Genomic DNA, 20,508 nt, shown 5'->3' with positions numbered 1-20,508 from the left:
GTAACACTGATCTACTATGAAACCAGGGCTCGTGTGTTCGAGCCCCCGCTCTTCCAACTAAAATTATTAACATTGGGATAAGTGTCCCATGTATGGATTCTTTACATCTGGCAGACTAAAGAACCATGGGAGCTTCTGATTGGACCGCCTTCTGTATCTTACACTTACCCTACACTAACATTACTAACAGTCATCTAGAGAAGTCGCCCAAAGTTGTTACCGGTGGCGACTATAAATAAGCTTACAATCTAACAGTACGGCTGTTAAATATAGTACTTGCCATGGTCTACAAGCAAACTGACATTTATGCCACAACATCTAAGAACATAATGAAAGTATTCAAACTGTTTATGCTTTGATGTAAACGATTAGTCAAAATATTTTAATACACCTAAAATACTTTAAAGTGGGTAACACAGCACCAGAAAAAAGAAGAAAGTTAGTATTACTGTATGGCGGCTGATTTTTGCCATTTTGTTTGGCGTGTCGGTGCATTTGAAGAGCGCCAACACGACAACATAACAAACTAACGCACCAACATGACAAATACCGTATTTTTCGTATCGGCGGGCTTATTTGTGTTTTGGCGTGTTAGCGCACTGGCACGTTTGCTACAAAAAATAAGGATTTTTTCGTAATTGCAAGTTTGTTTGTCGTTCTTGTGTGTTTGCCCTCTTCAAACGCGCAAGCACGCGAGAACTAAATGGCAGAAATCAGACACCATAATTTCTGTATTATTTTTTTATTATCTTTTTTAACTCGTCCTCGCAAAGTATAATATAATATTTACTACTGAGATAAAACTCAGTACAACAAAATTCAAAAATGAAAAAACTATAAGTCGGCTGAAATTCAGCACAGATTATTCGTGATGGCAGTGCCTGATGTGCTGATTAGTGAAAGTCTTGAGTTGTTTGGTTTTATGTCACACCCACACAGTTATAGCTAGGTCATATGTTGACTTTGAAGACCCTGAGTGCCCCTCATGGCATTTGATTACAGGCGGGCACCTGGGTAGAACCACTTACCTTCCGTAAGGCAGCTGGATGGCTTTGTCACATGAAGAGTGCTACGCCGAACCCAAATCGGTGAGTGACAAGTGATTTGAAGTAAGCGACCTTAACCTCTCGGCTACTGAGGCCCTAACAAGTGGTAGTAGCTCTATTTGCATTCTGAAATATGACGTCGACGTCATCCGGATCATAAACATTTATGGCCGGAAGCGTGATATATACAACGCCATTCCTGGTATCGCTTTCAGTAAAAGACTTTTTCTATTTTCACATACATAATTATGTATATGATAAAAAATCTATCTTTATCAGTTATGACATAATAAATAATACATGAATATGTTTTATGTGTTTTAAATTGCATACTTCTGGTCCGACTACCCATGCAGAATGGTAACTTACATTTGAACCTAAATTATACGCCTGTATTGTTGAACAGAAACTAAAACAAGTAAACACAGAGCACATTGTCCTAAAACTACGCGGTTGACTGTACTTTGTGCGCTGAAGTTGGCTTTTTTTTTCTAGCAAAGTTTATAATCTATAAGTTTTACGTCATTACCCAGCCCATCATTCAAGTTCAAGTTATTGAGAGTTTTCACTATTTTTATGTCTAGATCCACCGCCTCCGCCACCCAAACCGGAAGTCCCGAAAGAGGAACTGGTGAAGGAACTACATGTGAAAGGAATTGACCTTCACATTACAGAAAACACAGAGAAACATAGGTAAGCCTGTCTGAATATAGTAGAATAAATGAAAGCATGACTGTGGATATGATCTTTGTTTTGTAAACTGAAGACAAAATAAGTATGAAAATTATTTAATGTGATATTAGAACGGACCAAAAGTTAACAAAGAAAGTCTTTTAAAATTAATTAATTGATCCGTTTGCGAGATAGAAAAAAATCCCTAGATTTTCTGGCAATATTTCATGGTCTCAAAATATACTTTACTTGTACCGGCTGAGGTTATAACGTCAAACACTATGAATTTATCCAGGCTGGTGTTATCGGCTGTTTCTTGTGCTTACAGCGAAACCTTGCCTTATTGCACCCAGAAATTAACCACTATGTGAGTCCCCTGTTCTGTTCCTTATACTACTGTCACAAGGGTGGCAGTCCTTTACAAAATTATGCATTAATAATGTAAATATTTAGCTGCCTTGCATGAAACTAATATGTAAAATGTAAATGATACGGACAAATGACTATTAGAACTATACAATTGCAAGATTATTCAAAACACCGCCAGTTCCAGATATATAATTTTCATTAAAATTTTCCATGTTCATTTAGTTCCTGTTACATCTTGATGTCAACAACATATTGCACCTTTTTCGAAATACAAGTTTAGTTTGAAAGAAAAAATACAATTACAAAATAAAATCAATTTTTCTGCAGTTACTATATAATGGACCCGTAATGATATTTGGCAATCTTCGTTCGATTCCGTATTCTTCTAATGGTTTTCCGGCATTCTTCGGCTGCTCATGTAGTTCGCACAAATAACCAGCCGGCGTATGTCGAAGTCGCTTACGGAAAAGTACGTAATTGCACGGAAAAAGCCGAATGTCACTACGGGTCCATTACCTTAAAATAGAGCAAATGTATCATTTCATTGAAGAACGGACGAGTACGAATGTACAAAGGGGAAGATAAAGCCGGCGGAACTGGTTTTACGACGGGGACAAAGTTTCAAAATGACTGTGACATTTGATAGGCCGTACAGCAAACCAAAAAACGACTTACAACTTTGCTTCTCATTAGGTATGTTTGTATAGTGAAGATATTCTAAATGTTGCAATACAAAGCCTGCTAGCTGCAAGTGACTCTGCCTTTGCGACAAATGCAGACCAAGATCAGCCTGCACGTTCGTGAAGGCTGATCATGGTCAGCATTGTTCGGATGATAAATGGTATTGCCCAAATTGAATACAAGACCAGTCCATTTTTGAAAATTAGCAGAGTAAAGGTTATAACTCGAAGAGGTTTTGCACTCGTGATATAATTCCTTTGCATCTGAATTCCAAAGAGTTTACACAAAAATATAATCACAGTTTTTGTTCTGTTATTGCTTATATAAACCATCGTACTGTCGCGCTTCGCCATCGCACTGTCGCGCTTCACCATCGTAGTGTCACCATCGTACTGTCGCGCTTCGCCATCGTACTGTCGCGTTTCACTATCTTTTCTTTGTTTTCTTAAACTCTGTATTGTATAGTATTGTCAACTCTGTCAATATGATCAAATAGTTGGACGGGTATTATTGAAACGAATATCACCAGACCTAAAGTTATTCAAATGAAAATTCCCCGGTAGAGTGTCACTCAAATGAATATTATCTGGTATAATGATATCAAAAAATATCATACCTTAAGATTGTTTGAAATGTATTATTCCAAAATAGGTTCCGTTGATCTATGGCAATTTTACTTCGTTTACTTGAGGGATAATAAAAACGAATATCACCCAACCGAGTGTTATTTATGAACAAAATATCATTGTATTCAATGGAAAAATAAAAGATAATGTATTTACATGTAATTAATTGTTTTGTGAGAAAATGTTGTTTAATCAGCTCATATATTTTAAGCCATGAAACGTTAAAAGTATATATTGTCAGCTAAAAATAATAAAAATACAGTTGTATAAATTTTGCATATAAAGCTTTTGTCTATATTTTATGCAAAAGTGTTAATTAGGTCTAGAATACAGTTGTTTGTTTCCGCTTACCCGACCGGCCCTGACTTTTTACCACTGACCCTAAAGTTTTAATTGAAGAAACGTATTGGATAAAAATGTAGATTTATGTTAAACAGGATTATTAGTAAGTATATCCAAAGCACGTCCCTCCGTCTGACCGTACAATTCTGTACATTATAGTCGGCCCTTAAGTAAACAGAGAAAAGTTGGTGAAGCGCGACAGTACGACGGCGAAGCGCGACAGTACGATGGTGACACTACGATGGTGAAGCACGACCGTGCGATGGCGAAGCGTGATAGTGCGATGGTGACACTACGATGGCGAAGTGCGACAGTGCGATGGCGAAGCGCGACAGTACGATGGTGAAGCGCGACAGTGCGATGGCGAAGCGCGACACTACGATGGTATAGCGCGACAGTACGATGGTGAAGCGCGACAGTGCTATGGCGAAGCGCGACAGTACGATGGTGAAGTGCGACAGTACGATGGTGACACTCCGACGGTGAAGCGCGACAGTGCGATGGTGACACTACGCCTGCTCCCTGCGATGGCGAAGCGTGACAGTACGATGGCGAAGCGCGACAGTACGACAGACTGTCACCATCGTAGTGTCGCGCTTCACCATCGTACTGTCGCGCTTCGCCATCGCACTGTCGTGTTGTCACCATCGTATTGTCGCGCTTCGCCATCGTACTGTCACGCTTCGCCATCGTGCTGTCACGCTTCGCCATCGTACCGTCGTACCTTCGCGCTTCGCGTTCACAGGGAGCAGGCGCTGGCCCTAACGGATCACCGTAGTATTCAGACAGAATCGTACGTGAACGCTTGTTTGGCGTCAAAAATTGATGTGTAATTACTAATTGAGGCCAAAGTTTTTATATCACGTGTAACCTATTTCTCCTACTACTTAACACGTGTTGTATCAATAAACATTTATTAAACGGTTGCATACAATTATTCATCAAAATGAAAACAAAAAAGAGAAACGACTAGCATCTATTCCTCAAATAACAGATATAGAATCATCTTAAATAGATATTTTTAGATATTTTTAAATATACAATGGAAGCAAGGGTTACTTGTCCTTTGATCCACCTTGTAATGTTTTTCTTTGATTTCACTTTAAATATAACAAAATACCAAATATAAATCATTCTAAAGAACTCCAAAATCTGTAATAAGAACTTTTTAAATTTTCATGATATCATTATTTATTTCAGATATATCGGTAATTATTATACCTCACATAAATGTCCAATGCAAATTTCCCATTAGTTTAACTTGAATATTATATCTCATTATACCTCACATAAATGTCTAATGCAAATTTCCCATTAGTTTAACTTGAATAATATATCATATTCTCCAGTGATTTTATATCACATGCGCAAAATCGTTATTTTCAATTTCTGCGCAGGTGATATGATCCATAATTTCATATCACATGCGCAACAGCGTTATTTTGTTTTTTCTGCGCATGTGATATTATTTTTTCATATCACCCGTTGAGAGATTGATACTTCGCATTGATTAAAAGACTGAGTCGATAAATTTTCAGACAAGGCGCTTACATAATTATACTTTAGGATTAATACCCTTTTTTGGCATGTGAGAACACGGCCGAATTTTCTTTTTTATGCTACGTACAAAATATTTCGAAAACAAATTTTCATCAAATATCGAATCGAAACTACCACAATAAGTTTGGAAATGATCTGACTAAGAAAATAAGTGCTCACACGTATATGTTTCGTTTAGAAAAAAGAAAGTTATCGCTGTTTTTCGAATGCTACTGATTGACACAATGTTGAAATACGAATGCTACTGATTGACACAATATTGAGATATTAGAATAAATGTAGAGGTCAGCGATATGTAAACGTCCCGACTAAATCTATAAAAAAAGTCTTATTACACAGCAAAGTCGCCTAAAATGATGAGTGCTGACAAGTAAAGAGTCTTTAATTCTGTTTTCATTATTTGGTTAGTAATTACTTTTTAATGTTAGATAAATCATTATGTTGATTTTCCAGTAAATGCTTTGACCCTTATAATCTTTCGGTATAATAAAATAAATATTGCATTCCTGAGAGGGTGATATGAAAAATGTCCACCCCTCGAAATATGAATATATTCATTTCATTTCATTTTTTGGCAAATCGGCATTACAAATGCCTTTGACCATTTACAATATGTTTATTCAATATGGTCAAGACATACAAATACATAATTATATAATATACACAAATACACAAAAAAATATCACTTAAATAAAACATTTATACTGTGCAAACATAAATTCAGCTAAACATTATATGAAAATTTAAAGAGCAGTTAAATCTTCAAGAGTTTGTTCACGTAGTTTAATAGCTTCGCTTATATATTTCGCATTTCTTATCAATCTTTTCTTGCTAGTAGAGGACATGATATATATGAATTTATTAACAGACGGCCAAGCTGCATTGATACAATATTTCTGTCTAATATGTGAATACTTATTGCAACAAAGCATAAAATGGTATTCAGATTCAACAAAATGACTAGAGCATACTTTACAGATACGATCTTGTCTATCAATACCAGTATACCGGCCTACTTCGATTTCTAAGCTATGTGATGCAGTTCTAAAACTTGTATATTGTTTTCTCAGTAAATTGCTTGGTAAAATATCTAAATATTTCTCATAACAAAATTCAAGTTTATATTTACTATAATATTCAAGTTTCGATACATTTTGAATAGACGCTTTCCAACTTTGTATATACTGATCACGTAGCCGTTGCTTAAACATAGCATAATAGTTGCAGTTCGAATCGAAATTCAACCAGATATCACTAAATCCTAAACTATCTAATAAAGATTTAATTTTATGTGACCATGATTCACTATTCAGGCTATTGCATTGCTCATTAAAAATTCTATACATAGGCATATCCTGATTTTTCATAATTTTTATCCAATATTTTAAGGCTCTCTCTTTCATAATTACTGATAATGGAAAGCGACCAAGTTCGCCAAAGACAGCTAAGTTAGGAGTTTGATTTCGTACCCCTAAGACATGTTTACAAAATCTTAAATGTAGTTTGTCGATTTCTTTAAATTCGTATATTCCCCAAATATCAGCAGCATACAAAAGAATAGGCGCAACCATTGAATCAAAAAGTGATAATTTTGTTCTAATATCCATATTTATCCTACTGAAAACAGATAGCAAATTATTATACGCCCTTAAGGCTTGGTCAGAGAGAGTCTTTACAGCAATTTTCATATTTCCGGTATAAGTGAAATTAACACCCAGGTAACAAAAATGATCAACAATATCCAACTTCTCACCATTAACATACCATTCAAATGTACGGTTTTGTTTTCTTTTTTTCAAAAATACAAACTTTGGTCTTTCTGACATTTATCTTAAGACCCCATTTAACAGAATATTGATAAATACAATCAAGTTGTGTTTGTAAGCTCTCAGCATTTGTTGTGAATAAAACAATGTCGTCCGCAAAAATCAGCATATACATTGACAATTGAGTTAAATCATTTTCAGTAAGGTTATTAAAATCGATACAATTTTTAATATCATTTAGGAATAATATAAACAATAGGGGCGAGAGTGGTTCCCCTTGTTTTAATCCGATAGTGACATCAAAGAAGTCTGACATTTTCATATTTGGAGTTAATTTTACACATGACTTAACATTTGAGTATATAGACTTTAGCATGGTTAACACTTTACAACTAATGCCTGAATTACAGAGTTTGATCCACAAGGCATCACGTATTACTGTGTCAAATGCCTTTTCATAATCTATAAAAGCACAAAATAATTTAGATTTATTATACAAGGTATTCTGAATAATTGTGTGTAATAAAAATATACAGTCACTAGTGCAATGATTATCTCTGAAACCAAATTGAGCATCATTAAAGACATCATTAGATTCACACCACTTATTGATTCTATTTCTAAGAGTTAAAGAAAATATTTTTGCAGTTATATTGACAAGAGTAATTCCTCTGTAATTACAAGGGTTTGATTCATCCCCCTTTTTAAAAATAGGTATTATAACACCTTTACACCATGACTCGGGGTATCTCCCCGAGTCATAAATTTTGTTGAATATAGAAACAAGATAAGGAGTTATAAAATGATTAGAATCAATGAAAAAATCGGCCACATTATTTTCATAGTCGCAGCTTTTATGTCTATTTAAAGAAGAAATTACTTTAGATACTTCATCCGAAGTAAATGGACAATCTAGTTCATCTATACGTAAAGTCTCTGTACGACTACTCTCCTCATCTTCTGATACAAAATCAGTTTGATTTGAACTAGATAATGTACTGAAATACTCAGCAAAATTATTTACACTAATACCATCAGATTTCGGCATGCTTTTATTTTTGAACTTTTTAATATATTTCCAAAATTTTCGTGGATTCCGTTTACTTAAATCAGATAATTTGGACTTTTCAGTGTTATAATATTCCTTTTTAAATTTGCTTTTAATCTGAGTAAATCTTCTCCTACTTGACAAAAAATTAAGTCTATTTGTATCAGACGGATTAGTTTTGAATGCCCTTTTGTCCCTCCAAAAAGCCTTTTTAGCTTGCTTACAGCTATCATCAAACCATGGCGCCTCGGTCAATATTCATATATCTCGCGGTGGACATTTTTCATATCACCCTCTCAGGAATGCAATATTTATATAATATTCCCCAATGATTTTATAACTCATGCACAAAACCGTTATTTTCAATTTCTGCGCAGGTGATATGATCCATGATTTCATATCACATGCGCAACAGCGTTGTTTTGTTTTTCTGCGCATGTGATATTATTTTTTCATATCACCCGTTGAGAGATTGATACTTACACATTGATTAAAAGACTGAGTCGATAAATTTTCAGACGAGGCGCTTATATAATTATACTTTAGGATTAAATTACCCTTTTCTGGTGCTCTTGCATGTGCGAATCCGGCCGAATTTTCCTTTTTATGCTACGTGCAAAATATTTCGAAAACAACTTTTCATCTAATATTGAATCGAAACTACCATCTTGAGATTGGAAATGATCTAACTAAGAAAATGAGTACTCACACTTATATGTTTCGTTTAGAAAAAAGAAAGTTATCACCGTTTTTCGAATGTTAGGCCTACTGATTGACGCAATATTAGAATAAATATACTGTAGGGGTCAGCGATATGTAAACGTCCCGTCTAAATCTATCAAAAAAGTCTTATTAAACAGCAAAGTTGCCATAACAAGTAAATACTCTTTAGGCCTAATTCTGTCTTCATTATCTGGTTAGTAGGGCCTAATTACTTTTTAATGTTAAATAAATTATGTTGATTTTCCAGTGAATGTTTTGACCCTTATAATCTTTCGGTATAATAAAATAAATATTGCATTCCTGAGAGGGTGATATGAAAAATGTTTACCCCTCGAAATATGAATATAGACCTCGGCTGGCGCCTCGGTCAATATTCATATATCTCGCGGTGAACATTTTTCATATCACCCTCTCAGGAATGCAATATTTATATAATATCGATTTTGATGGTTGTATTTTCCATTGTTGGATTTCAGCCATTTGACACTACTTTTTAAAAGTTAATAATTTTTATTTGTAAATTGATTAATATAAAACCTTACAGATATCTTGGTGGAATAAGAGCAGTATTTTGAAAAAAATTGAAATTTATTTTTATTTCGAATATGTGTCTTTACCCAATGTTTACAATGAGAAAAAAATTAATTTTGGTCATAGAGTTGACATTATTAAATATATTTCCAAATTTGGAAAGATCCTACCAACATCCTTGAAGGTCTTACGAATGGTTACTTTTATATAGTTTGTATACAGATCTTTTGAAATAATAATAATAACGTTACGAAATAGTAGGTTCAAACAGGAAATATAGGTTATAACAATGATTTTGTTTAACAGGGGAACACCCTACAGGATCAGGAGGAACTAAAGTTCAGTTTACAATTGACGAATCTGGAAAGGAAAAGTTTAAACCGGATGAATGGGGTGCAACCTGGCAAGGCAGTTCTGAAAACAACATCACAGCTATGGTTAGCCATAGACATTGTTAATTATGTATTCAGAGTTTTCTTTTGATTTTAGGTTGATATATTGTTAAGTTTATGTTAATACAAATACCAGTTGGTGTTACAACTAATTTCTCCGTATATATATCACAGACTACAAAACCATTTTTATGTTTTGTTCAGCATTGCCTTTGAAAATTGAAATATTTGCCTTTTGAAATGATAGGTATGTAGAAAAGATAAGCAGACCATATACAAATGAATAACCATATTTTCTACATTATTAATTACTTAAACGGAAAAGGCAATTTCTTTACTATCGAATCTGCATGTTTCAAAATTTAACTAATTTCAAAATTTAATTTCTGAAAACTTCAGTGATTTAGTAATAAAGCAGTTAGATATTTTCAATCACGTTTTTATTCCCCTTTAAGACACGTTTTCAAAGTAACTTTTTGCATACATTCTTCGTTTCCTTCTGGTAGAGTACTTCAAAGAAAATAATGCTATTGGAAGATAAGACCAAGCATAAATATTTTATCATGTTTAAAATAAATACAAAAACGTAAGTTGTGGATATTTTCCTATAAAGAGGCTATATCACAGTTGTAGAAAATGAATAGATGTGTTAACTGAATAAAAGGATTTGCAAAGACATGCTGTGTAAAATACAAATAATATGACATGGAAATAGATTTACATTGAAGAGAGGTTTTGACGAAAACAAGCTTTAACAAGTTTCGAAAGGAGGACAAAATGATAAAAAAAAATATGCGTTGCTTTTATAGGTACATGTACCTGCAAACTGTATCATAGGGGAGTGGAATTTTTATGTGAAGACAATTTCTGAAGGAAAGGACAAGGATGGGGAGAAGAAAAAACTGGAAAGTCGAAATTTTGAGCTTGATTATGACATCACCATTATCTTTAACCCATGGTGCAAAGGCAAGCTAATTAACCTTATCATTGCTTTGGTTTAGTTCTAGATTTTTTTCTGTTTATCTACTTTCATTTCCATGAAAAGCGAATCATGTTCTGATAGGTAAGCTCTTGGCAATGTGAGTACTCGTCACAATATAAAGAGACAAAACCCATTTATGCAAACGCATATTGCGCATGCTGGCCATTCTAGTTGGTGGACCGATAGAAGAAGAAATGAGCCGCGCCATGGGAAAACCAACATAGTGGGTTTGCGACCAGCATGGATCCAGACCAGCCTGCGCATCCGCGCAGTCTGGTCAGGATCCATGCTGTTTGCTTACGGTTTCTCTAATTGCAATAGGCTTTGAAAGCGAACAGCATGGATCCTGACCAGACTGCGCGGATGCGCAGGCTGGTCTGGATCCATGCTGGTCGCAAACCCACTATGTTGGTTTTCTCATGGCGCGGCTCAAATGGTTAAATTATTAAGATACGAAAGAAACGTATGGTATCTGGACATCATTCTCAAATCTCTTCTTTTATCCGTAATTCTAAGATTCCATTAATTCGCAAAAGGCGCGTATTTCTTGATGCTATACCATAATGCGAATGGTTTGTCATGAAATATCCAGAAAACGTAGACAGGAACCACGGGAGGCTGATTTGATGACAAAGTCACTAACTTTTGAAGCATCGAAACTAAATACAACTTCAGTAAAATCTGATATAATTGAATCGGGGATATTTCCCTTTAACAGTATATAAATGTTATATTTCAGAGGACGGTGTATATATGGCTACAGAAAATCTGCTCGATGAATATGTCTTGAATGAAAGTAGTGCAGTTTGGACCGGGAATCATCATCAACCATGGGCAAAACCATGGAATTTTGGACAGGTTCTGTAATTTGTGGCAGATATTTACCTTTTTACAATTCTCTTTCTTATTATAATTGTCGCAGAAGGGTGTGTTTTTCCGTTATAACACTATAGCAGCTTCATTCCTTTACCAATTCTGTCTGTATTAATGTAAATATGAATATATTGCTTTTAAACTTTCTCATCAGGATTACCTATAGCATAGGAGCGCTAATATTTCATTACATTTTATAATTATAATTCAGATTTGGATTTAAAGCTCAGAACAAACTTTTAGACACTATTCGACTACCTGCTACTTAAGCGAATAAGTCAATGTTAACATTGATAGGCATAAATAAAGAAACCTTTTAGCTCGAATATTGGTAGAATGGGTAGAACAAATGCACTTGCTCATTCGTTTGCGTCGGCGTCTCGATTGGTTCACACACTTGTCCACTATAACAAGCTGACGTGAATTCAGTAGGTTCTATGACTCTGTTTTGCTTTGCTACAAAATTATGCCCTTTTTGACTTAACATTTATTCAATTAGTTGTCTTTAATGAGACGGCTATTGAATAACTGACTGTTGCTGTTGCTTTATGAGTACCTTTAGATAAGCTATAGTGATAAACCATGTTTTAATGACCGTTTTAACATATCTGGATGTGCTAGGTTCCTAAACAAAGAAGAAATTCAAGCGTTGTATATTTGGCAATACACAGTGGTTAACGCGCGGACTGGTGAGAAAACATTCTGACGTTAAAGAGTACCACGTCAGATTGTGGCATGGCACCCGGTTCCTTTCTATTTAATGGATAAGACAGCGAACGTTTTATCATATATTATTATTTCAGTGCTCAAGTAGCAATTTAACTTACTAACCATCGTCTTAGAGTTTTATCGTTGTTTGTTCTGGTTCATTATTCGAATGCCAAGATATTGAGTCAACCGAGCTAACACCCTCATGGATCCATTCATTCACATCAAAATTCTAAACCATATAAATCAGACAGCTAACCATACCAGAGCTTTGATAATTTGATGAAATAGTGATTAAAAGCACTGTCCTGTAACTTTTGAACAGGCTCAATCAAACCTTGTTCAGAATACCATAACTTAATGACGGTGACCATTTTAGTTATGGAATTGTCCTCTTTCAAAATCATCTGTTAGAGACCAGAGCATAAAATGTAAGTTCACTGTCCGAATATTGTCAAAAAAGTACTTACAGACTTTCTTTTCGATTTCTGGTTTCAAGGCACTAAGAGAAACAGCTTTATCACATGACTGACGTTGCTGGAGTGAAATAAAGCCATTTCATACATTTGATATAACACTATTGTAGTAAAGCTTTGACGTTGACATCGTTTTACGCATAGGAGACGTTGGGCGAATTGACGTGTTTATAATTTTAGTTTAAGAAAGTGATGTTTAATGTTGCGACAGAAAAAGCTAACATGCAGTGAAAAGAATATTTCATTTATGACTTTTCAAATTGAATTTATTAAACTCGTTAAATGAAATAGATAAAATGCTCAACAGAGCCTCGCGTTTTGTTGAGCTTGTTTTATAAATTCAGTATGAAAAGACACTCATGTAATATTCTCTATTTATTTGCCACATTAGTAATATAAAGTTTTAAAAGATAACGGTTTGTTTGCCTTACAGTTTCAAGATGGTATCCTCGAAATTGCGCTGCACGTTGTCAGAAGTGGATTTAGACCCGACATGTTGAAACCAATGTCAGATCCTGTCAGAGTCAGCAGAATAATCGCAAAAATGGTATATATAAGTTAGAGCATTGTAAAAGTAACTAGTAGCAACACCCCGTGTTTAAGCCTTTGATGCATCTTAAAAAGGTTAGCATAACATTAAGAAACATAACAGTCATCTATCATGCAAAATGCCTTTATATAATGACTGGAACAATAACAGAGAACACATGTCCTGTAACATAATATACCAGTGTAGTTAGAAAATGAAAACTTTTGACGTATTCATTACGCTGTCATTTGGATTTGACTATTGTTGCAGACTAATGAAATTCACGAATAATTCATTTTCGTTAATTGCCGCTATTAGAGCGACACGCAAATTCAGATTTTATAAATAACGATACGCTTTATTGCCAGTATAAATAAGTATGTACCACTTCTAATCGCGAAATAACACTACGCGAATATTTGCCAGCCTAAAATATATGTCTGTCAATAACTGAGAAAAGGTTAGTCATACCGCACTTTCTTTTTTATTGTGAAACTTCTTGTTAATTTAAAGTCCAATTTTCTTTACACTTTCTTAAAAGGTTAATTCGTCGGACGACAATGGAGTTTTATCAGGAAGATGGGACGACGAATACGGTGACGGCACACCACCTGGGCACTGGACAGGAAGTGTAAAAATCTTAAAGCAATGGTTTGAGAGCGGCCCCGTCAGGTACGGGCAGTGTTGGGTGTTTTCCGGTGTAACTACAACAGGTATGTTAAAGTTCTGTGCCAAGGATTATCAAATGAGTGTGGAAAGATACATAACTCGCCTTTTCATAATATTACAAATGTTACAACAGCATTTTTGACGGAAAATTTATAATGATAATATGAGCCGTGCCATGGGAAAACCAACATAGTGGGTTTGCGACCAGCATGGATCCAGACCAGCCTGCGCATCCGCGCAGTCTGGTCAGGATCCATGCTGTTCGCTAACGGTTTCTCTTATTGCAGTAGGCTTTAAAAGCGAACAGCATGGATCCTGACCAGACTGCGCGGATGCGCAGGCTGGTCTGGATCCATGCTGGTCGCAAACCCGCTATGCTGGTTTTCTCATGGCGCGGCTCATATAAACAATTCTTAAACTTTGTACAATATTACGCTACACACGGCTGCTTATACTTCATCTTACTGAGACGAGCCTTCTGTAAAGGATTTTCATATCTAACATGATATATTCTGTCTTACATATTGTAATGCCTATGGATGCCCCTAAAGAACATATGGTATAGGCCTACTAATCGAAATTTCTAACGCACCCCTCCCCCCACACCCCCCTTGATATTCAGTCTGGTGATAAATTTCATAATTGGAATAGTACATCATTCATTTTTTACACTTTCACACAAATAACTGATTAATAAATTATAAACATTTCAGCAAAATCAAATTGTGCGAAGAAATCAGATATCTCATCCAGTTTTAAAAAGTCACAGAAATATACAAAAACTAGTTTTTTTTGTGTAAAACTAGCATTTATTAGAAAACCGAGGTGTAGATATTGACTTTTCACTGATAAATGGCCGACATCAATACAACTACGGTATTACAGAATAAAAAAGTTATTTTGTCTTTGTTAAACTTTTTTCACCTTAAAAGTAAGTTGGCCCGTTCGCAAAGTGTAGTAATTTAAGTATATGTTTGTGAGTTTTCTAAAATATGATAGCATAGCATCAGCTGATTTTTATTGAATTTTCCACACGTGTTTTTAGCTCACCTGAGCACGAAGTGCTCAAAGGTGAGCTTTTGTGCTCGCTCTGTGTTTGTCGTCCGTCAGTCGTCCGTCGTCAACAATTTGACTGTTAACAATGTAGAGGTCACATTTTTGGCCCACACTTAATGAAACTTGGTTAGTATGTTACCCTCAATAAAATCTTGGACGAATTCGATGTTGGGTCATCTGGGGTCGAAACTAGGTCACCAGGTCAAATAAAAGGAAAAGCTTGTTAACATTCTAGAGGTCACAATTTGGGCCCAATCTTAATGAAACTTGGTCATGTTACCTTCAATAAAATCTTGGAAGAGTTTGATATTGGGTCATCTTGGATCAAAAACTAGGTCACCAGGTCAAATCTAAGGAAAAGCTATTTAACACTCTAGAGGTCACAATTTGGGCCCAATCTTAATGAAACTTGGTCAGAATGTTACCCTTAATAAAATCTTGAATGAGTTTGATATTCGGTCAACCGGGGTCAAAAACTAGGTCACCAGGTCAAATCAAAGGAAAAGCTTGTTAACACTGTAGAGGCCAGGTTTATGACTGTATCTTCGTGACACTTGGTCAAAATGTTAATCTTGATGATTTCAAGGTCAAATTCAAATCTGGGTCAGGTGGAGTCAAAAACTAGGTCACAAGGTCAAATCAAAGGAAAAGCTTGTTAACACTCTATAGGCCACATTTATGACTGTATCTTCATGACACTTGGTCAGAATATTAATATTAATGATTTCAAGGTCCATTTTGAATCTGGGTCATGTAGGATCAAAAACTAGGTCACCAGGTCAAATCAAAGGAAAAGCTAGTTTACACTGTAGAGGCCACACTTAGAGGCCCAATCTTAATGAAACTTGGTCAGAATGTTACCCTTAATAAAATCTTGAATGAGTTTGATATTCGGTCAACCGGGGTCAAAAACTAGGTCTTGATTATCTATAGGTCAACTTCAAATCTGGGTCAGGTGGGGTCAAAAACTAGGTCACTATGTCAAATCAAAGGAAAAGCTTGTTAACACTTTAGAAGCCACATTTATGACTGTATCTTCATGAAACATAGTCAGAATGTTGATCTTGATGATCTTTAGGTCAAGTTCGAATCTGGGTTATGTAGGGTCAAAAACTAGGTCACTGGGTCAAATCAAAGGAAAAGCTATTAACACTTTAGAGGCCACATTTATGACCATATCTTAACGAAACTTGGTCAGAATGTTAATCTTGATGATCTTTAGGTCAGTAGGTCAGGTGAGCGATACAGGGCCTTTATGGCCCTCTTGTTCAAGATATTTGTCTGCTGTAAATATTTTAACCTTTGATATTTGTTTAGATAAATGTTAAACGGACATTACACTTACTATAGACATAATAAGGAGAATGGCACTGAAGCCATCGAAAACCCTATTTTCATACATAATGATAGTTTTTTTAAATGAGAGAAAATGCGTTACCATGGAAACACCAACCCGCGACAAATCATTTTAAACATGTATAAGAGAGCGCATACTTATAAAATTATCAACAACGCAGACTACTGCAGATACATGTAACAGTGAAACCGAAATACACTGAAAAATGTATTTTCCTCCTTCTTTCAATATGAAATACCTTTGGAGGGCTATGTACTGCAAACCTTGATAAGAAATTGTACTTGAAGCGCCAGAAGTAAACAAAATTGAGATTGTAGCAGCTAAGTAGTATATTACACGAAATACAATACATTGAACATGTTCAATTATTTTGAATTTACGCTGGCGAAAATGTAAAACGTATATCACATAATATCCCAAACAGTTGTTTGGTTTTTTTTTCTTACAAATTGCAGGTCTTTAAGCGTTCCATCTAAAACGTAGGTTATATACGAACAGTATCCTCTTATAGTTTTATGTTTTCCCTACAGTTGGGATGTTGAGAGGCTCCTTAGCAATTCTTATACATGTAGAACGTACATGTAAGTCATCGAGTTCTATAACAGCTTACACTGGTTCCTACAGTTTTAAGGAATTTCAGTGTGAACTGCATGTCATGTAGTATTCAGGGTTGTTCGAATTCTAGGTAGCACGTGGTGAAGTTTTCAAGCACAGGGCGTTTAAAACGTAGTGTTCCCAGGGCGTCGTTAAACGTATGCCACGTAGTGTTTTGTAACACTGTTTATTTGTGGGTCGAATGTCATATTGAATTATATGACAACTCATTCTTATTACAGTTTGCAGGGCCCTTGGGATTCCATGTAGATCAGTAACAAACTTCTCCTCAGCGCACGACACTAACCAGACCAACTGCATCGAGAAATATTTCCAACCAGGTGATGACATTAACGATAGTGGATCTGACTCTATATGGTTTGTATAACCTAGAATTATTTATTGAAATATCTAAATGTTTAACACTAATGCTATAAAACATATATTTATAGGTAGCACTTTTTATAAAGTGAAGTCTAGGACATTCTGCAATGAACAGGTCTGGTGCAGCGCGATTAAATTCGTATAATTGAGCCGAACCATGAGAAAACCAACAAAGTGCATTTGCGACCAGCATGGATTCAGACCAGTCTGCGCATCCGCGCTTTCTCATGGCGTGGCTCATATACATTTTATCATTCTGTCTGAGAAGAAGTTGTCTTCTTGTAACAAATAAAAACACAGATGAGGTCTAGAGTCTTAAAGACCCATCACAACCTAGTGACCTACATTTTCCTCTCATATAAACTTCATGCAAGTCATTCTGATAAATCTGGTATAATACAGATATTCCACATGATGCCAGGTTGATTATTGAGGCCCTTCCTGTAATAATATATTTTTACTACTTCACCTGCAAACTTATTTCTGTCAATCTCTTTTCAACATAGACTGAAAACTGTCTTATATTATTGAAACAGAGTGTTGTCTAAACTCGCCTTGATACACCAAGTGCTGCACATAGTGCAACATTAAATAATATAGATAGACATTAAACATATAGTCTTGGCATTATATATGTCACTGTCAGTTTGTTACCAAATACTTGTTTTTCTCAAATTTCTCATGCAAATCGTGAATAATTAAAATCATGGAAATACAAACAAACAAAAATGCGCCACAGAATAACTTAGTTCTGTTGTATTTCCAAAATGGTAATTATACATATTTTGCATGAAAAAAAAAGAAAGAAGACAAATACATGTACCTACTAACAAATTGACAGTGACATATATCAGGCCAAGACAATGTGTTTAATGTCCAAATATTTAATTGAATAAATATAGCTTTATTTTGGTAAATTAGGCTGGGGTTAGAACACACCTTATTTCTACAGAGTAAGATAATTATTTATCAATGTCTTATAAGCTGTATTGAAAACAAATTGACTGAACAAATTTGCATATGAAGTTGTGAAAACACATTAATTCAGGGAGGCCTAAATTGTCCCCCCGTCATTATTCAATATAGCTGTATTATACCAGTATTGTCAGACTGATGTGGGAGGAAAACGTTGGCCACAAGGTAACAGAAAGCCCAACACCCTGGGATAACAAAATACATTTGTGTGATCTGTTCTTACAGCGCAGTAGTCTCACATTTGAAAACTGAAGAATAACTCAATAGTATCTACGTAAACACGAAATAAACTTTTTGTGTATGCAAACAGTACTGCGTGCTTGGTTAAAATAGTCAACACTTAGTAAAATTTTAAATGAACAAAGTATGAATATGTTAAAAGACTGGATACAAGTTTTTTTGTACGAAACTGCTGACTAACAATATGCGGAGATAGTTTATGTTAATAGACAATTTAAATATAATTGATTACGATTTATTAAATTAAAAGCCATTTCCAATAATGAAATATTTAACGAAAGATGCACACAGTACATGTTGTCGCGAAAATATGCCATTGTCCATGTTTGAAGTGACACTTCCGCACTATGCCTTTTAAGGACATTTTACAGCTTTGATTGAAGTTCATTAGTCAAATGTTTCATGATTATGTAATATGTGCACTTTATATCAATATGAGTGCAATGTAACTTCCGAAGATAAAATGACTTTGGGACCGGAAGAATGATCCGGATTTTGAATGTTAACAATACTAGGAGGAATGGTGTGATCTTAATTAAAATCACCATAGGATATGCATGCACCTTTTGAGTTTTGGAGCAAGTTAACACTTACGAACTATTTAATTTTTGTTCCCTAGGAAAAGTTAGTTAAATTTTACGACGTTTCGACGTGCCTTATTCCGTTCAATCATGAAAATGATGGAAATTTCGTAAACGTAGTTATTTTAAAGAGTTTATTCACCCTCCTATAAGCTTAGTCATTGGTTTCTTTACATGCATCAAGATTTGAAGTTGCAGCAGTTTGTGTAACTTGTTCATGTCGTTCGGTATTGGGAAGCAAAATTTTACTGAAATAAATCAGTTTGTTCGAAAATACCGTCCTTTGTTAAGAATTTGTAATATCCGACATCTAGAAGTACGTTTATATATAGAAAATACAAGGAGAAAAATCGCGACCAAGAAAATCGTCCGTTTATTTTTCAGAGGTTTTCGGTTTTCGGAAGGCCCGAATTCAGAAGTTCACTGTATTTGTTTTACAAAACAACGCCGTTTAGTGATTTTGAAGAAACAATCAGTCCTAATTATATTTAATTGTTAAGTGATTATCTTTAAGGAATTTCCATGTGTGGAATGAGGCTTGGATGGCCCGACCTAACCTACAAGATGAATTTCCGTACGGCTGGCAAGTTATTGATGCAACGCCACAGGAAAGAAGCGAAGGTACGTTAATATTTTTCTTCGTTTTTGTTTTGTCGTCTTCTCTTGATATATGATATGTTTTCTGCATTTTGTGAGCATTCGTTTCAGTTCGGTAAACTTGCTTTGTATAAACATTTACAAGAGCACCTTTGTGTTTTACATTCTGTGCCCTCCAACTGCGTAACGCGTGTAAGAGATTCACTTATCGGCAATTACTTAACACTGACACGACACTCTGAAACTCAAAGAGTGAGGTTTAGTGCACCACTAACCGGTTCAACCTTCCATGTTTTTATTTGCTAAGACGGTACCCCACTATGTTTCTTTACTTGTAAGTTTAGTATTGGTGTTCTGTGTATTTCTCTCCGTTGGTTTTATTTTTGTTTCAATGATCACAAGCAAACATACACTGTTATATGGTTTCGGAATGAAAGCGCTGTGCTTTTAGCGCAGCTGTTTCTTTGTGATCATTGTCCTTTTGACCGTTAGGAAGGAAGATAAATATTTCTTTTCTTTCTTTTACCTACACAGGCGTTTATACATGTGGTCCTTGTCCAGTCGCCGCAGTAAGAAAAGGCCTTTGCAGAACAGAGTTTGATTCAGCCTTTGTCTTCTCAGAAGTTAATGCTGATGAAGTGCATTGGCGCATGCTTCCTAACGGACGTTATGAACTAATGAAAGTACTCAAAGATGAGTAAGTTTACGATAGCTATATTGTTTTTAGATTT

At 35.2% G+C, this 20,508-nt stretch overlaps 1 protein-coding gene across 5 annotated transcripts in view; it reads left to right on the top strand.

The window, feature by feature from the left end:
- Positions 1 to 20,508, top strand: part of LOC123548647 (annulin-like) — a 68,964-nt gene that overhangs the window by 36,596 nt on the left and 11,860 nt on the right. For all 5 annotated transcript variants that reach the window (XM_053546279.1, XM_045336108.2, XM_045336105.2 and 2 more), the window contains exons 3-12: positions 1,631 to 1,739; positions 2,638 to 2,780; positions 9,671 to 9,801; positions 10,566 to 10,722; positions 11,478 to 11,596; positions 13,229 to 13,342; positions 13,866 to 14,037; positions 17,243 to 17,378; positions 19,695 to 19,801; positions 20,312 to 20,474. In XM_053546279.1, the coding sequence (XP_053402254.1) occupies positions 1,631 to 1,739; positions 2,638 to 2,780; positions 9,671 to 9,801; positions 10,566 to 10,722; positions 11,478 to 11,596; positions 13,229 to 13,342; positions 13,866 to 14,037; positions 17,243 to 17,378; positions 19,695 to 19,801; positions 20,312 to 20,474 (1,351 nt within the window). The remainder of the gene's footprint in view (positions 1 to 1,630; positions 1,740 to 2,637; positions 2,781 to 9,670; positions 9,802 to 10,565; positions 10,723 to 11,477; positions 11,597 to 13,228; positions 13,343 to 13,865; positions 14,038 to 17,242; positions 17,379 to 19,694; positions 19,802 to 20,311; positions 20,475 to 20,508) is intronic.

The sequence above is a fragment of the Mercenaria mercenaria genome, chromosome 6 (assembly GCF_021730395.1).
Source record: "Mercenaria mercenaria strain notata chromosome 6, MADL_Memer_1, whole genome shotgun sequence".
Taxonomy (NCBI): domain Eukaryota; kingdom Metazoa; phylum Mollusca; class Bivalvia; order Venerida; family Veneridae; genus Mercenaria; species Mercenaria mercenaria.
This window is presented reverse-complemented; position numbering and strand designations above follow the sequence as displayed.